Raw genomic sequence first — 27,215 nt, 5'->3', positions numbered from 1 at the left:
CATCCATACATGACCACAGGAAAAACTATAGCCTTGACTAGACGGACCTTAGTGAGCAAAGTAATGTCTCTGCTTTTTTTTTTAAATTTTTATTTTTACTTTGTTTTACTTTACAATACTGTATTGGTTTTGCCATGCATTGACATGAATCCACCACGGGTGTACATGCGTTCCCAAACATGAAACCCCCCTCCCACCTCCCTCCCCATAACATCTCTCTGGGTCATCCCCATGCACCAGCCCCAAGCATCCTGTAACCTGCATCAGACATAGACTGGCACTTCGTTTCTTACATGATAGTATACATATTTCAATGCCATTCTCCCAAATCATCCCACCCTCCCCCTCTCCCTCAGAGTCCAAAAGTCCACTCTACACATCTGTGTCTCTTTTGCTGTCTCACATACAGGGTCATCATTGCTATCTTTCTAAATTCCATATATATGTGTTAGTATGCTGTATTGGTGTTTTTCTTTCTGGCTTACTTCACTCTGTATAATCGGCTCCAGTTTCATCCATTTCATTAGAACTGATTCAAATGTATTCTTTTTATGGCTGAGTAATACTATCCTATTAGACGTTCCCTAATCCGGTCCCATCACTTCATGGGAAATAGATGGGGAAACAGTGGAAACAGTGGCAGACTTTATGTTTTGGGGCTCCAAAATCACTGCAGATGGTGACTGCAGCCATGAAATTAAAAGACGCTTACTCTTTGGAAGAAAAGTTATGAGCAACCTAGATAACATATTCAAAAGCAGAGATATTACTTTGCTGACTAAGGTCTGTCTAGTCAAGGCTATGGTTTTTCCTGTGGTCATGTATGGATGTGAGAGCTGGACTGTGAAGAAGGCTGAGCACTGAAGAATTGATGCTTTTGAACCGTGGTGTTGGAGAAGACTCTTGAGAGTCCCTTGGACTGCAAGGAAATCCAACCAGTCCATTCTGAAGATCAGCCCTGGGATTTCTTTAGAAGGAATGATGCTAAAGCTGAAACTCCAGTACTTTGGCCACCTCATGCGAAGAGTTGACTCATTGGAAAAGACTCTGATGCTGGGAGGGATCGGGGGCAAGAGGAGAAGGGGACGACAGAGGATGAGATGGCTGGATGGCATCACTGACTCGATGGATGCAAGTCTGGGTGAACTCTGGGAGTTGGTGATGGGCAGGGAGGCCTGGCGTGCTGCGATTCATGGGGTCGCAAAGAGTCGGACACGACTGAGCAACTGAACTGAACTGAAGAGGCTTAATGTGGGAACGAGCTCGAGTGGGCATCAGTCCCACTGTTCTGAGGGCAGCCTGCTAAGCGTGTGCAGGGGCTGTATCCCCGTCATGGCCCCTGCCACCTGTGTGGGTCGGTTTAGGGATTGGCCTAGGCCACAGGCACAGTAAAGGACCGGGTGGGATCCTGGCCTGGGTCTTCAAAGTACATTAAATGGTTTTTGCTTTCTGAGTTCTCAGTTGCCCAGTGCCCCCACCAGCCACCCCCGGCTTTATTGAGGTGAAATTGACAAAATTGTGTTAAGGTATATAACATGGTGATTTGATATGCATATACATACATATTGTGAAATGATTACCACAATGAAGTTAATTAACACCTCCATCACCTTACATAGTGACCATTTCTAATGGTGAAAACACTTCTTAAAATTTGCTTTCTTAGCTAATGTCAAGTATGCAACACAGTATTATTAACAACAACAAGTCAACGTGCTGACCATTAGACCCCAGAGCTTATTCATCATATAACTGAAAGTTTGTGTCCTTTGACCAGAACCTCCACCCCCAGCCCCTAGCAACCACCATTATACTCTCTAGTTTATGATTTTGACTTTTAAATTCCACTTTTAAATGATAGTAATACACTAGTTGTCTTTCTTTCTTTGGCTTATTTCGCTTAGCATACTGCCTTCCAGGCTCATCCATCTTGTCACAAATGGCAGGATTTTCTTCTTCTTTTTTTTAATGTCTGAATAATATTCCTTACATATGAATCCCAAATATATGTACTACATTTGAAAAGAATTCATTCATTGGTTGATGGACTTAGATTGGTTTCATATCTTAGCTATCAGGAATAATGCTGCATTGAACATAGGGGTACAGATAGCTCTTAGAAATACTGATTTCATTTCCTTTGAATATATACCCAGAGGTAAGATTGCTGGATCATATGGGAGCTCCATACTGTTTTCCATAGGAGCTGCATCTTTGCTATCCCACCAACAGTGGACAGGGTTCCTTTTTCTCTACATTCTCCCCAACAATGGTCATCTCTTATGTTTTTGATTGCTAACCGTTCTAACAGGTGTGAGGTGATATTTCATTGTGATTTTGATTTGCCTTTCCCTGAGGACTAGTGACGTTTGTGTTCAGTCACTCAGTCTTGTCCAGTTGTTTGCGACCCCCATGGACTATAGCCCACCAGGCTCCTCTGTCCATGGGATTTTCCAGACAAGCATACTGGAGTGGGTTGCCATTTCCTACTCCAAGGGGTTTTCTTGACCCAGGGATCAAACCCACGTTTCTTGCATCTCCTGCATTGGCAGGCAGATTCTTTACCACTAGTGCCACCTGGGAAGCCCCTAGTGGTTTAGTACCTTTTGTGTACAACAGAGGATGAGGTGATTGGATGGCATCACTAACTCAATGGACATGAATTTGAGCAAACTCCAGGAAATGTTGAAGGATGGGGAGGCCTGGCGTGCTGCAGTCCATGGGGTCACAAAGAGTCGGACACGACTGAGCGACTGAACAACAACAAATGTACCTGTTGGCTATCTGTATGTTTTCTTTGGAAAGTATCTCTTCAGGTCATTTGTCCATTTAAAATTGGATTATTTGGGGTGTTTTTTTTGCTGCTGAGTTGTTTGAGTTCCTTATATATTTTGGATCTTAATCCCTTATCAGATATTGGTTTACAAATATTTTCTCCTGTTCAGTAGGTTGCCTTTTCACTTTGTTGATTATCTCCTTTTGCTGTGGAGCCTTTTCAGTGCCTAAAGTATTAATAGTTACAATTCCCCCTCAAGTGGCCTCACTTGCCTGTGACCTTGGGCCAGGCCCTGCATCTCTCTGTCCTGTCTTCCTCATCTGTTTGTGGCTAGGATTGGACTGAATCAATGGCTTTTCAGTTGTTTTAAGCCATGGAACTCCTTACCCATATGAAGTTTTGTGAAATATCCAAATAAAAGCAATTTTATAAAATCAGACCTATTCTCAGTTAAGTGTAGGTGAGGGATGCAGAGTACCTCCCACCCTATTCAAATCCCTTCATCTGTTGGAGGTACAACAGCTTGTAATCAGTTCAGCCTGATAACAGCCTGGTTGAATGCAGGAAGTCAAACGAAAGCCTAAAAATGCAGGTAATTTTACCTTTGTCAATCCTAAATGCTTGAGACAGCATATTTTATAAGCTTTATGTCAACCAACCTAAAATGACTTAATCCATCATAAATTTCTAAGCACCAGTCATCCTTCTTTTATATGCCCTGTTCTTGTAACCGGAGTATTTTTAGCTTTGCTGTTGTTAGTGATGTGCAAATGAACTGGGTGATGAATTCTGTAAAGTATGTCCACCTCAACATTTTAGAACTATGCCAGGTCATTCCTCCCCCTGCCCCCTTTCCTCCTGAATTCCAGGAACTCGGACTGTTTGCCTCCCTACCATCCATTCTTCTAACCCCCCTGCTGCTGGAATACCATGTCCCCTTTCTTAACCTCTATATTGTCTCCTTCCAAAAAAAATAGCCTCTTTGCTATAAAGACAAAAACTCAACTCCTGATTTCAACTTTCTGCAAATTCCATGATTATTTAGTTTTCCTATCAAGCTGTATTTCCTACTTCCTTCTTATATATATCTCCTTTCAGTAAGTTGTTCCCTCCCAATTCTCTGCCTCCAAGCCCATGGTCATGTTCTTTGCCTATTTCTCTCTTTTTCTTTCTCCATGAAGACCCCATATCCTTTCTGTTGCCTACCAATACCCTTTACAGCTCCCCTTTCATACCCTTCCACGCTCCTTCCTCTTCTCCAGTGGTACTTAGCAAAGAAGCCGCTTGATGTGGGACCAAGATTACAGAACAGAGAGGCAATGCTAATACTACTATCCTGGAACTCTGACACTTATTTGCGAGGTGCCCTTGGCTACCCTGGGCCTCACAGTTTCCTCGTCTATAAAATGAGGTTAATAAAAAAAAATGAGGTTAATAATGCAGTATCTCCCTTGCCTACCTCACCGTGTGGTCATCAAAATCAAAAGAACTATTGTATGTGAATGTATTCTATTATCACTTACTGTACCCTAAAGCACTTTTTATAATTATTAATCATCTCTGCCCTGTTCTCACTGTAGTCATTTCATGTGTGATATCTAGTCCCAATAGTTCTTTAGGTCAAAGACTTTTCTTAAATATAAAGTATAACTCCATTTCAACCCTGTAGTGGTCATCACAGTGCTGACCACACAGCAGGGACTTCATATGGAGTTAATAGCATTTTGATCTCTGCATTTTCCCAAGAACCTACTATTTTGGATGTGCTGGCAATCGTGGTCATTTAACTATCAGACGGTTATTTGAATTTCTGGCATCTTCCCAAAGCAAGATTGAAATTCTAAAGATTTAAAAATGGACGTGGGAGACCTTAGAAGCAGGGTTGAATAAGTTGTTTGGGTGAGATACTTTCTTGAAAATGAACTCAGTGTAGAACTCAGTTCTTGGACCAGTTGTAATGAGTCTGACAGTCATCACTACAGCTTGTAAAACTGCTGTACATGCTATTGCAGTCCCCTGTGCCGCACAGTAGGTCCTTGCTAGTTATCCATCCTGTATATGTGTTGCACTGTCATTGTAGTCGTGTCTGACTCTCTGTGACCCCGTGGACTGTAGCCCACCAGGTTCCTCTGTCCATGGGACTCTCCAAGCAAGAATACTGGAGTGGGTTGCCATTTCCTGCTCCAGGGGATCTTCCCAACCCAGGACTGAACCCACATCTCATTATGTTTCCCATACTGGTAGGCAGGTTCTTTACCATTCCCAGACTCCAAATTTATCCCTCTCCTATTCATTTCTCCATTGATAACCATAAGTTTGTTTTTGATATCTGCAAGTCTGTTTCTATTTTTATAAGGAAGCTTATATTATTTTTTAAGATTCCACATGTAAATGATATATGAAAGTAAAATAAAACAACAAAAAAACTTCAAAAAACTCTGTGGATGCTCATAACGGACAGGGAGGAAGTGTCAGTAAGTGAGGTTGCCTCCCAGACTCTTAAGGACGACACCACATTTCACTGAGGATACTGCTTCAGTCTGAAACAGCAAGAGAGTCCTTTGCTGGCTTCAGCCGATGACACATTTTAGCAGTCCACATGAATTTGCATCCAACTTTTCCAAGTCAAAATAGGAAACAGGTTCTTATGTCCATTGTAAGAGTCAGGGTGCTCAGTAAGATGATGGCAAATACTTCATGTAAGTGAAAATTATTTTATTTTGAATCATACAGAAATATACCATTTCTAAAAGGTATCTAAAGTTCCTTCAGGAAAATAAGCTAAACCTGTTGTGACAAACTCACCTTGGAGGACAAGGATATACTGGGTACCTCTTCCTACACTGGACATTTCATTTACAATGAGTAAACTGGTAATCAGTAAAACTTTATTTTTTGCAAGCTTGTCATATCTAGTGTAATTTATGCTTCTGGAAGAATTGAACTTTGTTGGAAGGGTGAAGTTTCTGAACCGAGAATGAGAACATGAGGGCTCTGAAATTTGCTGGAAAACAGAGTGCTAGGCTACCAAGTTCCTAGTTCAGGATGTGGACACAGAGCCTCAACATGCTCCCCGTCAGACCACAGGTCTCAGTGTGTCCACCTCCATTCATTTATTCTGGTGATACCTGTGGAAAGTCACAGCCAGCATGCTCCTTTTTCTCCTGGTAAGAAAAAAAAGTATTTTCTCTAGACATTTGTTCTGTTGAACCAAGCTAAACATATGTAGATTTGTTCCTTGCAGACTTGCTTATTTCTAGGAGCCTCCCTACAAGATTTTAGCATAAATAATACACTTCCCTACCTACTACAAGCTACAGGGATCACTAGAAATTATTTTATAAAAGTAAATGGAGCAGAGTTAGTAACACTGCCCAATCCCATGTATCTAGAGCAACCTTCACCTATTTGCCATTTGTGCATAAACTGTCTTCATCACTGTATTCAAACTTTAGGGCATGGACCCTGTCTTACTTAAATTTTTATTTCTAGCTCCTCATATAGTACATAGTGCATTCAAGAATGCCTATTAGAGAGAGTAGCATTGACATATATATACTTCCGAGTATAAAATAGACAGCTAGTTGGAAGCTGCTGTATAGCACAGCGAGCTCATCTCAGTGCTCTGTGATGGCCTAGAGGGGTAGGGTGAGAGGAACGGGGAGGGAGAGGCTCAAGAGGGAGGGGATATATGTATATGTATGGATGATTGACCATGTTGTACAGGAGAAACTAACGCAACATTGCAAAGCAATTACACTCCAGTTTAAAAAATATAAAAAATGAAAAAGAGGTTTATATATCTATATATCTGTTTACATATATATATATGTGTGTGTGTATATGTATCAGTTTTCCATTTAAAAAGTTTGTTAATACTTCCTCAGCTAAGAAAAACTCCAAAGATAAGTTTGGATGGATGGTGCCGAACGTGACACTTCTATTCCAGTGCTCAGCATAATCACTCACACAGAGGAAGCCAAATCATGGACTGCATGGTGCGGCAAGGCCATGGCTGCAGGGCATCGCCAAATTTTCTTTGGTCTGTTCTGCAGGGCCCAGTGAGCCCAGACCCAGAGGAATTCTAGTGACAGTGCTCTCTCAACTCTCCATCTTGAACTACCGTTGCCAGAAGGTATAGGAAGTTAAGTAGAAGCCTAAGCAGGGCTGACAGTATTTTAATATACAACGCACATCGTAGGTCTCAGTAAGGCATTAAGTTCCTGCAGTTCTGGAATTTTCCTTGAAGGATTCCATAACCAAATTAAGCTTGGGAGAGTGTTGGTTATTGCTCCCACTGCTGTTTTTTTCAGTGCAAACTCCTGATTCTGTGTCTGTTTTATACTTTTCTCCTGTATTTCAATTGCAGCTTTTAACTGTTTTAAGTTAATGGTGAAAACTCACTGGTATTTGCTATAAAATATGTACTAAGAGCTTGCCTTGTCTTTTCAACATTCTTTCTTTTTATTGAACTATAGTTGATTTACAATGTTATGTTAGTTTTCAGATGCATAACAAAGTCATTCAGTTATTTATGTATATTCTTCTTCAGATTCTTTTTGACTATAGATTATTACAAGATATTGAGTATAGTTCCCTGTGCTGTACAGTAGATCCTTGTTGTTTATTTTATACACAGTTCAGTTCAGTCGCTCAGTCGTGTCCGACTCTTTGCGACCCCATGAATTGCAGCACGCCAGGCCTCCCTGTCCATCACCAACTCCCGGAGTTCACTCAGACTCACATCCATCGAGTCAGTGATGCCATCCAGCCATCTCATCCTCTGTCGTCCCCTTCTCCTCCTGCCCCCAATCCCTCCCAGCATCAAAGTCTTCTCCAATGAGTCAACTCTTCGCATGAGGTGGCCAAAGTATTGGAGTTTCAGCTTTAGCATCATTCCTTCCAAAGAAATTCCAGGGCTGATCTTCTTCAGAATGGACTGGTTGGATCTCCTTGCAGTCCAAGGGACTCTCAAGAGTCTTCTCCAACACCACGGTTCAAAAGCATCAATTCTTTGGCGCTCAGCCTTCTTCACAGTCCAACTCTTGCATCCATACATGACCACAGGAAAAACCATAGCCTTGACTAGATGGACTTTAGTCAGCAAAGTAATGTCTCTGCTTTTGAATATACTGTCTAGGTTGCTCATAACTTTTCTTCCAAGGAGTAAGCGTCTTTTAATTTCATGGCTGCAGTCACCATCTGCAGTGATTTTGGAGCCCCCAAAAATAAAGTCTGCCACTGTTTCCACTGTTTCCCCATCTATTTCCAATGAGTGATAGTATCTGTTAATCTTAGATTCCCAGTTTATCCCACCAGCTTCTTTTTTCTTTAACAATCAAACTTTGTTTTCTAGGTCTGTGAGTCTCTTTCTGTTTTGTAATTAAGTTCATTTGTATAATTTTTAAAGATTCTACATATAAATGATATAGTATTTATCTTTCTGAATTCACTTAGTACAGCAATCTCTAGGTCCATCCACATTGCTACAGATGGCATTCATTCATTCTTTTATGGCCAAGTAGTATTCCCTTGTATATATGCGCTATGTCTTCTTTATCCATTCCTCTGCCAATGGACACTTAGGGTGCTTCCATGTCTTGGCTGTTTTAAATAGTGCTGCTGAGAACATTGGGGTGCATGTGTCTTTTTGAATTAGAGTTTTCATCTTTTCTGGATGTATGCCCAGGAGTGAGATTGCTGGATCATGTTGCTCTATTTTTATTTTTTTTTAAGGAAAACAGTGGCAAAGAACATACCAGCCAGTGCAGGAGACATAAGAGATGCGGGTTCAATCCTTGGGTCAGGAAGATCCCCTGGAGAAGGGCATGGCAACCCACTCCAGTATTCCTGCCTGGAGATACCCATGGATGGATGAGCCTGGCAGGATACAGTCCAGAAGGTTCCTAAGAGTCAGATGTGACTGAAGTGACTTAGTGCTCATGCATCCTCATTTCAGTGTAGTATGTGATATATATATCCCCCATGCAAGTGTTTTATCATTAGATCCATTGTCCCATCAAGTGCCTCTTAAAGGAAAAGGTGACTGTACTTTTTATACCTCCTTTCTTCATTCCACAATATTCAGCAAACACTTGGGCCCCCGCTCTGTGTCAGCCCCATTGCTGGAGATGCAAGACTACTCCTACCTTCAGGGAGCTTAAATATGATGAGAGAGGGGGAGAGATATTGCCTGTGGGCACACCTTCTTCTTCTCATTGAAGAATCTGAGGTCTGATGAATGGTTGCGTGGGCTGCTGGGGCATTCAGGGCTGACAGGCAACATTTATCAGTGGACTGAGTAAAGACATATCAAGGAGAATAACTGTTCAAATTTGGGGCTTCAGACCCTAATATCACATTAACCTGGAAAAATAGCAGCAGTGATTGCCATCAGCTGACACACCACCCCCAGACAGAGTGATTGTTCTAGGCAGGAAGGTTGTTCTCTCCTGCGAGCGGAGTCAGGAAAGTATCCCTAATTAGAGTAGCTCCCTGAGCTGGTTCATAATTTGCTTAATCACACTCACTTCACTAAACTATGATTTTGGTTTTAGGGGAGAAAATGCAAGGTTTGGGGAAAGGGAAAGGAAGCAATTAGAATTCAGACTGATCCTCCTCCCTAGTCAGTTTGGGATTGGCAGAAAAGACAGCAAATGACATCAATGGCCAGGTGTAAATATAAGGAAGCTGATTTGGAAAATGGGTCCTTTGAGTGTTGTTTGGGTGAGAATCATTGAGATCACAAAGGAAAGCAGCTGGTAAGTTCCAGAAACCTTTTTTATGTCAGCCTAGAATATGAATAATACACTAAATGGAGTGTAGTGCATATATTTAAATATTTATGTTCGAATGGGTGTCATTTTTTAGCCTGCTCTGCCATGATCCCATGACTGGATACAATTGCTTTTAAATGATCATTTTGTAGATGCTTGAAAGACATTGTTTAGAAGATGAAAATCACAGCAAAGCAAACAAAGAAAATGCAGAAGAGACCATTAGAAACCAAATATATCCATCCTGGCCAACCCTATTTAAGAAGTTTTGAAGGCAGTTTAGTTGTAAGGATTAAGATGGAGGAGTTTGTAACTGGACCTGAATTTTAATTCTGTTTGTGATTTACTGGCTCTGTGGTTTTGAGTAAGTTACTTTTCCTATCTTTAAATTTCAAACTCATCTGTAGAAAGGGGATAATAATAGTACCACTTCACAGAGGTGCTGTGAGAATTAAATGAATTAATGGTGTTCAGTGCCTGACACCCATAAGCCCTCAATAAATGTTAGCTTGGATGCTTAGGGCTGGTGCACGGGGATGATCCAGAGAGATGATATGGGGTGGGAGGTGGGAGGGGGGTTCAGGATTGGGAACTCATGTACACCCATGGTGGATTCATGTCAGTGTATAGCAAAACCAATACAGTAATGTAAAGTAAAATACAGTAAAAATAAAATTTTTTTTTAAAAAAGGAAGTTGTTCTACATGAGGGCTCATGGAGGAAACCATTAGCAAAGCATTGGAAAGTCTGACCTCTGAGAGCAGCATCTGTGTTTTAGGGACTAAAGCTATGGTGGTGAACAAAACCATGCCAGGCATGTGGTAGGTGCTCCATAAATACTGACTGAATAACTGAAAAAATGGGTTGTGTGCATTTATGGTGTATAAACTGGATTATTCTATGAAATTAACATGCATTTTAAAGGAGGAAAGAATAAGGCAAGAAATAACGGGTAAAAATTTTCAGTGTGGCAAAGGTATATATTTCAAACTTTTAGCAAGGAAAATGTTTATCCTGTGATTTCCCATTAGGGATGCAGGATTTGATTTCCTTTTCTTCTCTAAGATCAGATGATCTGGGGGAGCTGTTTGTAACGTTCTGGATGGTGTCTTCCTGACTGTCCAGCCTCAACTCCCATCCTCTCCAGCTTGTGTGATGCTACCATGAACCACTGTTGGGGAGGGACAGGCACACATTGAAACTACTGATTAAGGATGTTCTTTTCTCCCGTTTGCTTCCACATCACAACCCTGGGGGCTCAGATGATAAAGAAGCCGCCTGCAATGTGGAAGTCCTGGGTTCTGTCCCTAGGTTGGGAAGATCCCCTGGAGGTGGGCATGGCAATCTATTCCAGTATTCTTGGCTGGAGAATCCCCATGGACAGAGGAGCCTGGCACGCTACAGTCCATGGGGTCACAAAGAGTCGGACACGACTGAGCAACTAAGCACATGATACTTTAACCTCCCTCTGTGATGGAAGAGAAGCTTGGAGGGGCCAGATCCCAGAGTCCAGCTGCATGTCTGTCCTATTTGTGAGCTGGCCCAACCCGGTGTCTCTTCCAAACTCCTTGGGGAAGCAGTGGGCTGGTTGGTTCCGCCCCTGTCTGTGCGTGGTGTCTTCCTCTGCTCCCTATGTTCCAGGCCTCACACAGAAGGTGGGGAAAGGTGTTGATATTCTCTGCCTGACCCTTGCCTGAAGTCATTTCTAAGACAAGACGTGATGAACAAATACTGTCTTTGGAAGAAGATGTACAGGTTTGCCAAGGAGAGAATGTAGGTCTGGGACCTCCTGGCTACAGGATCGTATAAATCACTCAACACTAGTAAAGTCGAAGTTTTGAAAGTAAATAATTTCCATTTGTACCAGAGCTAATTAGTCTAAGGAAAATGGTGACAGAGATATATTCTGTAACTTCTCAGGCAGCCCTGGAAGTCTAGCTCCAAAGACAGAGTTTTCAACATATTCATCTCTAAGATGTTACAGGTAGGCAGCTAATATTTACTGAGTTTGCACTGTCTTCAGACATGATTCTAAGTGATTGTGATGTTCACTCACTCCCTTGAGGTTGTATTTTTTATTTTTTCCTTTTACAGTATGGAAACTGAGGCACAAGGGGGTTAAGTGACTTCCCCAGCGTTAGCACTAACTCTTAATACTTGATTCAACATGTGAGGAAACTGAAATGCTGAGAAACAGCCCACAAGCTAAATATTTAACTTGATACTCAGTTAAATAGGAATTTCCCCCCAACTATGTGCACAAGGAACCATTGCATCCTTTCCTGTGGGAGTGGGTTATAGGCCCCTCTTACTGCTGAAGCCTTCATGTGGAGATGGGGGGTTGCTGAATTCTGAGATTTCAGAACCTCAGTTGGAGTCCTGGGAGATAAGCCATTTCTCATAGTTCAAAGAGCCTAACAGAAATTGCTCATTTAGGGGCAATAAACAATGTGGGCTAATGAACATGAAAGTTGTGTGTGTGCTTGTCAAAATTCTGTCTATCATATTAAGGTAATTATTTTTTGTGGAGCATGCTTTTCATGGCAGTTGTGCATTTTGTTTTACATTAAAACCTGGTTTATTGCATATCTTCTACATTGTTGCTGTTCAGTCGCTCAGTCATGTCGGACTTTGTGACCCCATGGATTGCAGAACCCCAGGGTTCCCTGTCCTTCACTATGTTCTGGAGTTTGCTCAGATTCATGTGCAATGAGTCAGTGATACTCTCTAACCATCCTATCCTCTGCTGCCCTCTTCTCCTTTTGCCTTCAGTCTTTCCCAGCATCAGGGGCTTTCCCAATACAGTTTATTTAAATCCTTCTAAATGTGGAATCTGGGGTCTCGACTTTAGGAATGAAAAAGTTAGAACGTATTGCCCTGCAGTGAGAGAGGGATGTGTTGCTAATAGTCAACAATCACAGTGGATTCAAATGGATAGAGCATTCCCGTTCTGCTGGGAGGCAGGGCTTCCTGGCTGTTCTCTCCCTTTCCTGCATTTTTAATCCATTGTCATATTGCAGACAACTGTAACTGTGTTCTTATTAAGATCTCAGGGGCTTTCCCAATGGAATTTGCAAAATGTAATTAAGATGGTGAATTGTCTGGGACTCCCATCCCTACCACTAAATGATAGCATTTTTATTTGGCTCTGCAATGTTTTTGTATCATTTGCTCTTTGGATTTACAAAGTCCCTGGTCCATTTAGAGAGAACTGTTGATTTTTAAATATACAGTAGGTACTTATCCATAAACTACAGAGCCAGTCAAACCCTGTTTTAATTTAAATTTCGAGTAAGTTATGCATTCATATGGATCAAAATTCAAAACAATGAAATGAGATGTGCTTTGAGAAGTCTCCATCCCACTTCTGTCCTCTTATTAGGTGTATTATTTATCCCTGTCCCTCCACCTACATGTCGTCACTTTTATTAGTTTCCTATAAACTGTTCCTGAGTATATTTATGCATATAAGTATGAATACATATAGCAGTTTTTGTTCCCTCTCTAACACACAAAAATGACACGATATTCATATATTTATAACTATCTCTATTCATATATATATATATATATATATCTGCTAGAACTTTTTCACAGCAGAATATAGGGAGTATCTCATTTTTTTTCTTTTTTTAGCTGTGCCATGCAACATGCAAGATCTTAGTTCCCCGACCAGGGATGGAACCTCTGCCCCGTGCAGTGGAAGTATAGAACCTTAACTACTAGACAGCCAGGGAAATCCCATTGTTTCAAATGGCTGCATCATATTCCATTTTAGGTGTATATATATATATGTATACACTCCCCTACACACACACACATGCTCTTTTGATGGACACTTAGGGTTTTGTCCAATCATTTGCTATTATAAACAAGGCTCCAAAGACTATCATGGCAGTATATTATTTTGCATGAAAGCAGACCATCTGTAGAAAAAATTCCCAGAAGTGAGATTTTGGGTCAAGGGTAAATGCATTTGAAATTTTAATAATGTTTCCAAATTGCTCCTTGGAGTCACATTCCCTCCAGCAGTGTATGAAAATGACTGATTTCCTATGGTCTCCTCAAAAGAGTGTTAGAAAACATTTTTATCGATCAGACAAGTCAAAATTTGGAATTTATAAAGTATAGTTTTAATTTATATTTTTTCTATTTGAAAAGGTGGTCAGCTTACATCGTGTTGTTTAAAGCCCATTTTATTCATTTTTTCCACAAAATGTCTATTAATGTCCTTTACTAATTTTTCTGTTGGGTTGCTGATAATTTTCTTACAAATTTTCAATGTTAGTGAGATTATCCATTGTTTTGTCTGTGACATGAGTTAAAAATATTTCCCCCAGGTTATTTGCTTTTTTAAAAATTTATGATTTTTTTGTCATACAGAATTTATTTTTGCTTAATGTAATTGAATTTTCAAACTTTTTAATACATTCTAAATTTTTAATCATAGAATAGCCTTTCCCCACTCCAAGGAAGTCATTTATATTTTCTTGTATTTTTAAGATATTTATTACAGATAATTTTAAGCATAGACAAATTAGAGAAAATAGTATAATAAACCCCAACTACCTGTCATCCAACTTCAACAATTCAGAATATTTTGCCAGTATTATTTCATCTTATTCTCCCACCCATTTTCAGAATATTTAAAGCAAACCCCAGACATTATATTTACTTTGTAAGTACATCAATATATATCAATAACATGTCAAACTTTTTAGGATATAATTTCTATTTCATTGTTATACCAATGATCCCTTAAGATTATCCAGTACCAGTCTGTGTTCAAATTTTCTTTTCTGGAACATTTATGGCTTTGTTTTGTGTGTGTGCAGTATGATGTATGTACCCAGTTATCCCAACTCAGTTTCTTGAAGTTTATTCTCATCTTACTGGTTTTAGATGCCATTTCCCCATATAACAGACTCTCACATGTATTTCAGTCTGTTTTCCAGATTTTCTATTCTGTTCCATTTGTCTACTCAAATGCTGCTGCTGCACTGTTTTAATTACTGTGGCATTAGAGCATGTTTTATAGTCTTTCTGAACTAGTCATTCCCCAAATGAAATACTAAGTAATCTACTCCAGTTCATGCTATGTAAAATGGCAGAAATATACAGTCCAGCCTCCTCAGATCAGGGATGGGTCTGGTGACTTACAAATCAACAAGGAGTGGGAGTACAATGTGCGAGCATAAATCTGGTCCCTAAGAAAAGTAACAATAATCACACTGTGGGAAAGTAAATAGTAATAACATAAAAGCTGGAAACCTGGGAAGGGTCCTCATCTGCAGCTAGGAGGAGGAAGCAGAACTGGCAAAGCAAAAAGGACATGGTTTTGGTGGTTGAAATGTGCTTCTCCCTTGGGAACAGATAATCCTGGTTCTCTTTGGCAAAGTCAGAAAGGGCGGTGGTAGAGGAAGTTGCAGTATTTGCCGTGTACCTGCCCTAGGAAACCCATCAGAGACATAAAGCGTGCTGAAGAGCCAAGAGGGCCTGGCCGAAGTGTGTAGTGGAGACTGTGCGATCATTGTGCTCTGGGAAGTTCACAAACCTGAACAGGCAATAACCCTGAACTCCAAGGCTGCCTGTGTGCTGGCTTGTGCCTCTGAAGTAGCAGGAGTGAACCTTATTGTCCCTTTCTCAGGAAAAGGATGAAGATGTTTTATTCTGAACCCTCTTTCCAGGAGACAGTATTAATTCTACCTAACAAGATACTTTTACTGGAAAGTATCTGAGAGAGGACTTCTAATATGAGTTATTATGGGAAGAGACGGCTGAAGTATTTAGCAAGGGCACACTTTCTTCTTGTAGTTTAGTCGCTAAGTCATGTCTGACTCTTTTTGACCCTATAGACTCTAGCCCTTCAGGCTTTTCTGTCCATGCGATTTTCCAGGCAAGAGCGTTGGAGCAGGTTGCCACTTCATACTCCAGGGGACCTTCCCAACCCAGGGGTTGAACCTGCATCCCTTTTGTCGCCTTCACTGGCAGGGAGAGTCTTTATTACTAAGCCCCGAGGAGGGTATACCATACCTTTTTTCCCTCTTGAAATGCATGTATCTGCTGGACTCTGTCTGCACCATCACAAAAGTCCAGAGAATGGTAAGGTGGTTACAGCACAAGGAAAAGACCTGGACCCAGAGTGAGTGGAAAGACTGCACCAGGGTGACTGTGGAATGACTTCACCCCTGGCCGACACCCTCAATAACCTTTGACAGAGCCGGTAACCTCTTCATCCCCAACTTCCTCCTTATAAACTGCAGGAGAGCATACCCGCTTACCTCACAGGGAGGTGGGGAACCTTAATTAGGTTCTGATGGGAAAGTTCTTTACTGATGAGTCATGATCTAGTGACTGTGATAATTTGAGGCTGCACAGCCATGAGTTGCCCGCTGCCCAGACACAGATGCCAAAGGTAAATGGAAATCGGTCATCATCAGAGTCAGGGGAGTGGACTTTTCAAACTGAATGAATGGGTGAAGTCATCCTTGTTCGGGCATATTCAACAATTCCTTACTGAGCGTCTACCCTGTGTGAATGGTAGCAAGCAACTGTGGTGGGGGCAGGAGGAGGTTAGCGAGGAGTGGCAGGCCTGAGGTGCGTGCACTGAGCTGGCTGCTGGAGTGGCTGTTGGCCTCCTTGGAAGACAGTAGCTCAGATTTGTGACTCTTTGGACAAGAAGTCACTTTTGCCGTCAGTGGTGAGAGCTGGGCGTTGGTTATAGTCGGCTTCACATTCCAGCGTGGTTTAAACAATAAGAGTCATTGGGGCTCCCCCAGCCCCCCTCACTTTCCAGATGCCAGTCTTACCAAATCCCTAACCTAGCTTTCTCTCTTAGGTGTTCCAGGGAAAAGAATCTTTGTGTTCATTAACAAAAGGGGAAAAGAAAAGAGACCCCTCTTTTGGCCTCTTTGATTTCTGTATTTGCCTGAAGCTGTTTTACAGAGTACTTTCAAGGTGTGCTTTAAGCACAAGGTAAAAGGGACTCTTTTAGGCATTATCATAGAACACTGTCTCTGACAATAAGGAGTTTTATGGTCTGGAAATTGGTACAGAATATGGATGAGATCTCAATGTACATTTCAAGCTGAACCGTTTTTTCTTTTTTTTTTTTTTTAGGTGTCCTTGGGTGAGAGTAGCAGGAAGTAAAAGAGGAGGCGAAGAGAAAATTAAGAAGGGTGAGTACGAGTAGATTTGGAAGGTGAAGTAAATGGCTTCTCTGGGCAAATGAGGCTGCTAAGACCATTATCGCAATAGGAAGTTTTTGGACTGTGGAGGTGAGAGGTAACCAGAGAAAAATCAGAGGAAGTTCAGGAGAAAGTCCTTCATTTAAGTGACAAGCCATTGTCACATAAAAATAGTGTTGTTTATTGAAACACAACATTTTAAGGAAGGAGAATAGGGCAAATCATAATTGTGTTAATGTGGAATTCTGGTTTTCAGTGAATTTATTTTAATTTTAAAAATATAGAATTTTTAAAGATTACTTTGCATTTATAGTTATTAGAAAATATTGGCTATATTGCCTTGTACAACACAGCCTTGAGCCTATTTTTTAAATTATTTTTTTAGTTTACAATATTTTAAACCCCATAGTTTGTACCTCCCACTTCTCACACTCCCCCCCCCCCCCCCCCCCCGCCTTGCCTCCATGCTGCCCTTCTCACCTGACTCCACTTGTAACCATTAATTTGTCTCTACATCTGTGAGTCTGCTGCTTTTTTGTTATATTCACTAGTTTGTTATATTTTTCAGAGTCCACATATAACTGATAGCACGTAGTGTATCTTTCTGGCGTATTTCATTTAGCTTATGCCCTCCAAGTCCACCCATGTTGCTACAAATGGCAAAATTGTATTTTCTTTTTATGGCTGAGTATGGCTTGCCTGGAAAATCCCATGGACAGAGGAGCCTGGTGGGCTGCAGTCCATGGGGTCGCTAAGAGTCTGACATGATTGAGCGACTTCACTTTCACTTTTCACTTTCATGCATTGGAGAAGGAAATGGCAACCCACTCCAGTGTTCTTGCCTGGAGAATCCCAGAGACAGGGGAGCCTGGTGGCTGCCGTCTGTGGGGTCGCACAGAGTTGGGCATGACTGAAGCGACTTAGCAGTGGCAGTATTCCATTGTATGTATGTACCACTTCTTTATCTGTTCACCTGTTGATGGACACTCAGGTTGCTTTCCCGACTCGGCAGCTGTAAATAATGCTGCTGTGAACATTGAGGTGCATGCATCTTATTCAACTAGTGACTTTTAAATTTTTTTCAGTAATACCTGGGAGTAGAATTGCTGGGTCATACAGTAGTTCTATTTTTAGTTTTTTGAGAAACCTCTATACTGTTTTCCACAGTGGATGCGCCAATTTACACTCCCACCAACAATGTATGAGGGTTCCCTTTTCTCCACATCCTCACCAACATTTGCTATTTGTATTATTTTTGTTGATAGTCATTTTGACAGGTGTGAGGTGATATCTCATTGTGCTTTTGATTTGTATTTCTCTTATATTAGCAATGTGGAGCTTCTTTACATGTTCCTATTGGCCATCTGCATGTCCTCTTTGGAAAAATGGCTATCAAGTTCTGCTCATTTTTTAATTGGGTTGTTTATTTTTTTATAGAGTCCTTTGAGCTGTTTATGCATGTTGGTTATTAATCCCTTATCAGTCATGTCATTTGCAAATATTTCCTTCCTTTCAGTAGGTTGTCTTTTTGTTTTTCAGTTGTTTCCTTTGCTGCACAAAATCTTTTCAGTTTAATTAGGTTCCATTTGTTTATTTTTGCTTTTATCACCTTTAATTTAGGAGACAGACCCAAAAAATATCGCTGTGATTTATATCAAAGTGTGTTCTGCCTATGTTTTCTTCTAAGAGTTTTAGGGTTTTGGTCTTACTTTTAGGTCTTTAATTCAGTTTATGTTTGTATGTGGTGTGATAGAATGTTCTAATTTCATCCTTTTACATGTAGCTGTCCAGTCTTCACCTATTGAAGAAATTGTCTTTTCCCCATTGTATATTTTTGCCATCTTTATCAAAGTTCAAGTTGATTATTATTGACTGTAAGTATGGGGGTTTATTTCTGGACTTCTGTCCTCTTCCACTGATCTATATGTTTTTGTGCTGGTGCCACACTGTTTTGATTACTGTTGTTATTCAGTCGCTCTTTGCAACCCCATGGACTGCAGCATGCCAGGCTTCCCTGTCCTTCATAATCTCCGGGAGTTTGCTGAAACTCATATCCATTGAGTTGGTGATGCCATCCAACCATCTCATCCTCTGTCATCTCCTCCTCCTCCTGGCTTCAGCTTTCCCAGCCTCAGGGTCTTTTCCAATGAATTGACTCTTTACATCAGGTGGGCAGGATATTGGAGCTTCAGCTTCAGCATCAATCCTTCCTATGAATATTCAGGGTTGATTTCCTTTAGGACTGACTGATTTGATCTCTTAGCAGTCCAAGGAACTCTCAAGAGTCTTCTCCAACACCACAATTTGAAAGCATCAGTTCTTCGGCGCTCAGCCTTCTTTATGGTCCAACTCTCACATCCATACATGACTACTGGAAAAACCATAGCTTGGACTATATGGACCTTTGTTGGCAGAGTATTGTCTCTGCTTTTTAATACACTGTCTAGGTTTGTCATAGCTTTTCTTCCAAGGAGCAAGGGTCTTTTAATTTCATACCTGCAGTCACCATCTGCAGTGATTTTGGAGCCCAAGAAAATTAAGTTGGTCACTGTTTCCATTGTTTCCCCATCTATTTGCCATGAAGTGATGAGACTGGATGCCATGAGCTTGGTTTTTTGACTGTTGAATTTTAAGCCAGCTTTTTCACTCTCCTCTTTCACTTTCATCAAGAAGCTCTTTAGTTCTTCTTCACTTTCTGCCATAAGGGTGGTATCATCTGCATATCTGAAGTTATTGATATTTCTCCTGGCAATCTTGATTCTAGCTTGTGATTATTGTAGCTTTGTAATATAGTCTGAAGTTAAGGCATGTGATTCCTCCAGCTCTGTTCTTCTTTCTCAAGATTGTTTTTACTATTTGGGATCTTTTGTGCTGCCAGCAGCAGTATTCATGTGTGGAATGTTCCCCATTATGGCTGTGACTAGTGTCTACATCCACTCGGTAAGCTGCAGCCACCTCCCATCTTTCTGGGTGACTCTCTTGAGACAAGCAGGGAGATCTGGCGCGGGTTCCTATCAAATTACTTCTTTTGTCTTAGGTCCTGGTTGTATGTGAAATTCTGTGTAGCCCTTTTAAGAGTGAAGTCTCTATTTCCCCCAATACTGTGAAGCTCCTGAAATTAAGCCCTACTAGCCTTCAAAGTCAAATGCTCTAGGGCAGAGGTCCCCAGCCTCTGGGCCACAGACTGGTACCTCCTGTCAGATCAGCAGCAGCATTAGACTGGAAATAAAGTACACAGTAAATGTTATCATTTGCACTTGAATCATCCCAAAACTTTCCCCCTCTCCTGCCGGCCCACAGAAAAATTGTCTTCCAGGAAACCAGTCTCTGGTGCCAAAAAGTCTGGGGACTACTGCTCTAGCGGATGATCTTCCTGAGGCAGGACCATGCAGGCTGGGGAACTGGACACGGGGTCCGGAATTCTTATGCCTTTTGGGAGAACCTGTACAATATAATTCTCCAGTCTGGGGGTCAGCCACTCAGGGGTATGGGATTTGATTGTTTCTTGAGTCTGCCTTTCCTAGTTGTGTTGTTGTGGTTCCTTCTTTATGTCTTTAGCTGGAGAAGAGCTTTTTTGGTGGGTTCTAGTCGTTTTTTATGGGTGATTGTTTTGAAGATAGTTGTTTTGCTGTGCTCATGAGAGGAGGTGAGCTCAGGGTCTTCCTACTCCCCCATCTTTTCCCCCTTCCTCAGTGAAATGTTTATGTTTAAATAAACTTACATTTCTGTGTTAGGTTCTATGATGTAGTAAGAGTACAGCTTTGAAGACACTAAAGCTTCCGTGGGCTGCAGTGCTGTGTTCATCAAAATGTGTTCATTTTTCTCAGCTCTTTTATTAAATAAGGTTCAGGAATTTCACCTCCCTCTCTTTCTCCTTATTTCATGATGTTCTTTAGTGATCAGGAGCAGGAAAAAAGATGCGTTTTGGTGGACTTATGATATTTGCATGGGATTATAAAATATTTTTCAGCTAGATTTTTCTTGTTAATATTCTCATTTTCTTTCCAAAGCCTTCATTCTCCCCTTGATTAGTTTGTGGCATATCCGGTTGTAACAGTTGCTCTTATGCTCTCCTGGTGAAGAGGTGTTGTTTAGTCACTGCAGCTATTCCTGACACTTTGTTCAGTGTGACTCACTTCCTAGTGTTTTGAGACTAGATTCACAGCTTCGTCAGGGTCCTGGAAGGAACCAGATGGCACATTCAGACTGGTGTTATTTGAGAGAATGAATAAGGGGCTATTACAGTGGTTTGGGCTGGGTTTAGAAATATCGACAAAGGATAGTCCCAGCCTTCAGAGATGGCAACAGAGAGAAGCCATTTCTCTCCTACAGGCCTGAAGCTGTGAGTTGCTCAGTCGTGTCTGACTCTGCCACTGCATGGACTGTGGCCCACTAGGCTCCTCTGAGCATGGAATTCTCCATGCAAGAAAACTGGAGTGGGTAGCCTCTCCCTTCTCCAGAGGATCTTCTCGACCCAGTGATTGAACCTGGGTTCCCCTGCATTGCAGGCAGATTCTTTACCATCTGAGCCTCGGATAAGAAAAAATGGTTACTGGAACCCAGGAGAAGGTAGCTATGAAGTTAGGGACCTGACAGGAGCTGAGAGACATGATGACAGCCTGGCAGGGCAGTAAATTCCTCAGCCTCACTCTCTGCCCACTCTCCAGTGTGCCCGTTCCTGCCACTGGCCAAATCAAACCGAGAGCCCGTAGGAAAGGGAACTGTGCGCAAGGTCATCGTAGCTTGGCTTCGCAGGGCACAGATCAGAATGGACAAGGCTGGATGGCGGGCTGGAGGAGCAAGAGATGAAAGCCCAGCAGGGCTCAGTCCCTTTCACCCTTTTAGGATAGCTTGGGAAGGTCATGTGGTCAGAGCATATTTAAGGCCCAACCTAGTGTGTGTTGAACCACATGTGAATACACTAGGCCAGCGATGGGCAGAGCTTTAGTTGTTGAAAACAGAGCTCTCACAATCTTCATGTGTTCACCTAAAATCTAAATGAACAGTCAACATGGAAATGGAAATTCTGTTGGTGGAAAAGATGAAAAAACTTTTTTTTTTTTTTTAAAGGTAATGCCTGTGTGTGTGAGGCATTTAGAGGTCTTTAGCTCATCTCTAAGCAAGAGTTGGAGCTGCAGTTCCCACTCCAGTGCTCGATAAGGAAGGGCAACCTTGTATCCCCAAACAAACCCCAAGCATTTTCCAGGGTGGAGACTATTACATGGAGCAGAGTAGACACAGAAAGTTTTCATGAGGGAGAAATATTGGAGCTTAGCCTTTAAACAAGAGTGAGAAACACAAAGTATTTCTTTAAAAAAGAGTGAGAAATACAAAGTATTTCTTTAAAGAAGAGTGAGAAATACAAGCACAGAGTCTACTGCTCTTTTTTTCTTTTTTTGAATTTTTTAAAAAATTGAAAGAATTTTAATTGCAGTATCATTGCTTTTCAGTGTTGTGTTTCTGCTATACAGCAATATGAATCTGCCATATGTATGCATATATCCCCTCCCTCTTGAATTCCCCTCCTACCCACTCACCATCCCACCCCTCTAGGTCATCAAGGAGCACTGAGCTGAGCTTCCTGCTAATTATCTATTTTACACATGATAGTTTATATATGTCAATGCTCCTGTCTCAACTTGTCCCACCCTCTCCTTCCCACACCACAGTGACCACAAGTCTGGTCTCTACATCTCCATTCCCATCCTACAGATAGGTTCATCAATACCATTTTTCTAGATTTCATATGTATGCATTAATATCCAATATTTGTTTTTCTCTTTCTGACTTATTTTACTTTGTATGACAGACTCTAGGGAGCCTGTTGCTTTTTAAAGCACACTTTATGAGAACTGTTTTTATTTATGAGCATAGAGAAAGATGTATGGATGTGAGAGTTGGACTATAAAGAAAACTGAGCACTGAGGAATTGATGCTTTTGAACTGTGGTGTTGGAGAAGACTCTTTTTTTATTTTTGGATTCTTTTTTTTTTTAACTTTATTTTACTTTACAATACCGTATTGGTTTTGCCATACATTGACATGAATCTACCACGGGTGTATACAAGCTCCCAATCCTGAATCCCCCTCCCACCTCCCACCCCATATCATCTCTTTGGATCATCCCCATGCACCAGCCCCAAGCATCCTGTATCCTGTATCGAACATAGACTGGCACTTCGTTTCTTACATGATAGTATACATGTTTCAATGCCATTCTCCCAAATCATCTCACCCTCGCCCTCTCCCTCAGAGTCCAAAAGTCTGTTCTATACATCTGTGTCTCTTTTGCTGTCTCGCATACAGGGTTATCATTACCATCTTTCTAAATTCCGTGTATATGTGTCAGTATACTGTATTGGTGTTTTTCTTTCTGGCTTACTTCACTCTGTATAATCGGCTCCAGTTTCATCCATCTCATTTAGAACTGATTCAAATGTATTCTTGAGAGTCCCTTAGACTGCAAGGAGATCCAACCAGGGTGTTCATTGGAAGGACTGATGTTGAAGCTGAAACTCCAATACTTTGGCCACCTGATGCAAAGATCTGACTCATTTGAAAAGACCCTGATGCTGGGAAAGATTGAGGGTGGGAGGAGAAGGGGATGACAGAGGATGAGATGGTTGGATGGCATCACTAACTCGATGGACATGGGTTTAGGTGGACTCTGGGAGTTGGTGATGGACAGGGAGGCCTGGCGTGTTGCGGTTCATGGGGTCACAAAGAGTCGGACACGACTGAGCAACTGAACTTAATAGACAAAGAATATAGATTTATCAGAAAGGAGATAAATGAAAATACTCCACTGAGGCCTAAATATTGTGCTCACATATATTCTAGAGTAGTTTCCTTAAAACTCATCTTCAGAGGAGTTTTACATTCTTCTCTCTTATATACTTAGATAATCACAGCATTTGAGAGCTGAAAATAGGTGTATTGAATTTGTCTTAAATCTGGCCCAGATATGGTATAATCTTAATCATATTGGCTGGTATGTAATCCATTGAGGAACCATAAGTCTCTCATTTTAGATTTTTTTTTGCATCATAATGTTGTGTTAGTTTCTGCTATACAGCAAAGTGAATCAGCCATACATATACATATATTCCCGTTTTCGGATTTCCTTCCCAGTTAGTCACCATAGAGCATTGAATAGAGTTCCCTGTGCTATACAGTCCTTGTTGGTTATTTATTTAGAACATAGTAGTGTATATAAGTCAATCCCAATCTCCCAATCCATTCCACCCCCTTCTAATTTTAGTGTTTAATACTTATTTAATAGTTTGATAATTAAACCAACAATGTATAGGGACTTAGTCATTCTCCTTTAAGTCCCACAACTCTGTGCAAAATAGATATTTAATATCTGTTTTACTGATAGGAACCCGAGTCTCAGAGCAGTAGAGGAATCAGCCAGAGGTGGCAGGTCCAACTAATGGCAGGGTCAGAATTTGCTCCCAGGCCTGAGTGCCTCTAAAAGCCATTCTCCCTGCGCTAGACGAGGCAGCATATACACTTGACTCGACCTTTGTGGGACTGTGAAACGTTGCTTAAATGTCATTTTTCATGATGCAATTAAAACACTATTTAATGCCTATAATTTTTCAATTTCCTCTGGGAATATAAAGTGATGCACAAATATATCTTTATGTGTACACTTCCTTCTGCTCCAAGTGGTAATAGTGACAATTTATAGGGCAAGTGACATGCTGTAACTTTGTTATATATGTAGAATGCAGAAATTTTTTTTTACTAGAATTGCTTTTATAAGCTTGTTACCTTCCAGAGAGTTCTTTGAATAATCAGTTCTGGAATTTGTGACTGTGCAAAAGTTAGCATGATATTCTTTTGCCATTGCATGTAGTTTATTGTTGGTTTTCAAATGGCCTCCTGTTTTAGAATGACAGCCATGAACATGTTCTTGTGCAATACAATTTTAGATATAGAATCAGGAATAATTTGGGCTAGTTGTATAAACCATGGTCCGTGACATAAGAAGGACATGAAGAAAAACAACAGGACAAATGCATAGCAACAGTTCTGCATCCTCAAGCTTTCCCAAATGAAAGATAACCGTGTGGATGCTGAAAGCAGCTGACGTGATAGGTAATACAGTCTCTCACACAGAGTGCCAGGGGCTTCTCAGGTGGTGCTGGTAGTAAAGAACCCGCCTGCCAATGCAGGAGATTTAAGAGACGCAGTTTAGATCCCTGGGAGGGGAAGATCCCCTGGAGGAGGGCTTGGTAACCTACTCCAGTATTCTTGCCTGGAGAATCCCATGGACAGAGAAGCCTGGCAGGCTGTGATCCACAGGATCACAAAAAGTCGAACATGACTGAAGCGACTTAGCAAGAACACATGCTCAGGGTCACTTTGTCATAGCGCTTAAGCAGTTATTTCATTCATAAGATATGTACGTACATTTGCATATATGCACACACATATACATATATATGTATACATATATATACATACATGTATACATATGTACACATATACACATATCCAGATGAAATTATCATCTAAGATTTCTGTTTTGGTACAGATATTCCATCATGTTAGAATATATACAGAGAGATTCAAATGAGACACACATCAGTATACATACTTTATTTCTATGGTCATTTTTCTATGTCTGCTGAGGCTAAATACAGTCAAAAGTGCTCGCCGTCACTTGCATGTCTAGTGACCTTGAAAGCTAAATTTTCTCAGTTGAGTTCTGTATGCCATGTGTTAGAGAAGGCATATTTGGATTGTTCTCCTCTACTCAACAATTGTAGAATAATGGGTCCTTAGCCAGCTGTTGGACATTTCAGCCTAGATATCTATTATGAGAACGTTGATTGGCTATTAAAAGACATGAGTTCAGTACAGCCAGCACGGATGGGGAACATAAAAAACAATGTCTTCTGTGCCTAGCCTCTGCTGCCACTCGGTTTACATCCGGGAAGTTCTGCGGGTGGCATGGCGCGTTAACAACACCAACACCTCTGTGCCTGCAGCTCTCTTGAAGAGGTTCTGTCCAGTTATTCTGTCTTCCTCTCAAATTTAAAGAAACCTCTCTTGCACAGAAAAGAAAATAACATCCCTCATTTGCCTGCCTGACAGCGGAAATATCTTTATAAAATTGCCTCAATATTATGCCTTTGGCTTTTTTTCTTTAAAGAAATGGCCAAATGAGGGATGCGTCTTGAGCTCTTCAAAACAAATTTCAGGCATTATCTGCATGTTCTTTGGTGCTCTCTGTAGAAAAATGCATAGGGCCCATTAATTTGAGAATTAAGGACTAGGGAGTTTTCTGTTTACAAATCATGAGAATGTGTATTCCACATATATTTCCCTTGGTTCCTGGGCAGTACAGAGCAGAGCGTGACGTACAGCCGAGGAACACCATTCGTACAAGGGGTTAGGATCTTTATTTTTCCTTTCATCCAGTATGGTTTTTACACCGTATTTTGAGAACCTTAATGCTTTAATTTGACTTGGCATAGGCCTCTTAAAAATCGCTTATGGAAGCAAACTGTGTAAAAATTATCCCACCCATGTGAAGGGTACTTTTAGATATAATCAATTAACATATTTTATTAGGTCTCTACCATTTGTCCAAAGAGTTCAATGAAACACGACAACCCAATCTTGATCCTTTTTAAAAGGAATCCATTTTCCAAGTCTCAAACATCTAAGCTTTTAAATATTGTTCATTTGGAATTCTTACTGTCTTATTTCTCCAGTGTCATGAAAGCCTTCTCGAAAAGATGTAAAATTATATCTTGGACAAAAATGCAACTGAAAAGCTATTACTTTGGAAGTATCTTTTAGCTATTTCTTAAAATTTGAATCCCATTTAAAAAGATTTCTTTACAATTGATTAAATTTCTTCACCCAAATTACATACTTATGGGCCCTATATTAGTTCACAATTAGATTTAAATTTGGTTTGCATAATGAAGTGATTTTAATGTTAGCACAGTTTTAGACAGTATCTTGTACCACATTGCATGTAGTAGGAAAAACTCCCATCTTAACACTGTAAAATGCACACCTTTATGTTTAGAAATGAGATAGTCAGTTCTGTGAGTTTTTGATCCTGTGTTTGATGAGATTTTTTGAAAGATTTTCTTTAAAAGAGAACAGTGGGAATCTGAAATATTATGGTAATATTGTATTCATTATGACTTTTTATGGCATAACTAAAAGTCTTCATTAATATTCTTCCCCTAAAATCATAGAATATTAGAAGTGAAGGAACCTTGGCAGTCATTCATCCCAGCTCTCCACTTGGTTGCAATAGAGAGAACTTCAGAATCTTCTTGAGAAATGAGTGCACAGAACTCCACCCTGTGTACCAGATTTGGTCCAGCTGATATGGAATGGAGTTAGACAGTTATATCCCTTGATCTGATCTCTATTCTGCTAATATTGTCTGAAGAAGCCTCAGGGGAGGAAAGGAGAGGGAGAACAAGTCTTAAACATCAT

The 27,215-nt window shown here is 40.8% G+C and overlaps 1 protein-coding gene across 2 annotated transcripts in view; it reads left to right on the top strand.

Annotated features, from left to right (window-relative positions):
• LYPD6B (LY6/PLAUR domain containing 6B) overlaps positions 1 to 27,215 on the top strand; it is a 251,666-nt gene that overhangs the window by 204,857 nt on the left and 19,594 nt on the right. For both annotated transcript variants that reach the window (XM_069577612.1, XM_069577609.1), the window contains exon 2: positions 16,672 to 16,730. Coding sequence is in view for 1 of the 2 variants with exons in the window: in XM_069577609.1 (XP_069433710.1) it covers positions 16,672 to 16,730 (59 nt within the window). In the remaining variant the exon portion in view is untranslated. The remainder of the gene's footprint in view (positions 1 to 16,671; positions 16,731 to 27,215) is intronic.

This window comes from Ovis canadensis, chromosome 2 (assembly GCF_042477335.2).
Source record: "Ovis canadensis isolate MfBH-ARS-UI-01 breed Bighorn chromosome 2, ARS-UI_OviCan_v2, whole genome shotgun sequence".
Taxonomy (NCBI): Eukaryota; Metazoa; Chordata; class Mammalia; order Artiodactyla; family Bovidae; genus Ovis; species Ovis canadensis.
The sequence above is the reverse complement of the archived record's forward strand: the minus strand, read 5'-3'. Positions and strand labels throughout refer to the sequence as shown.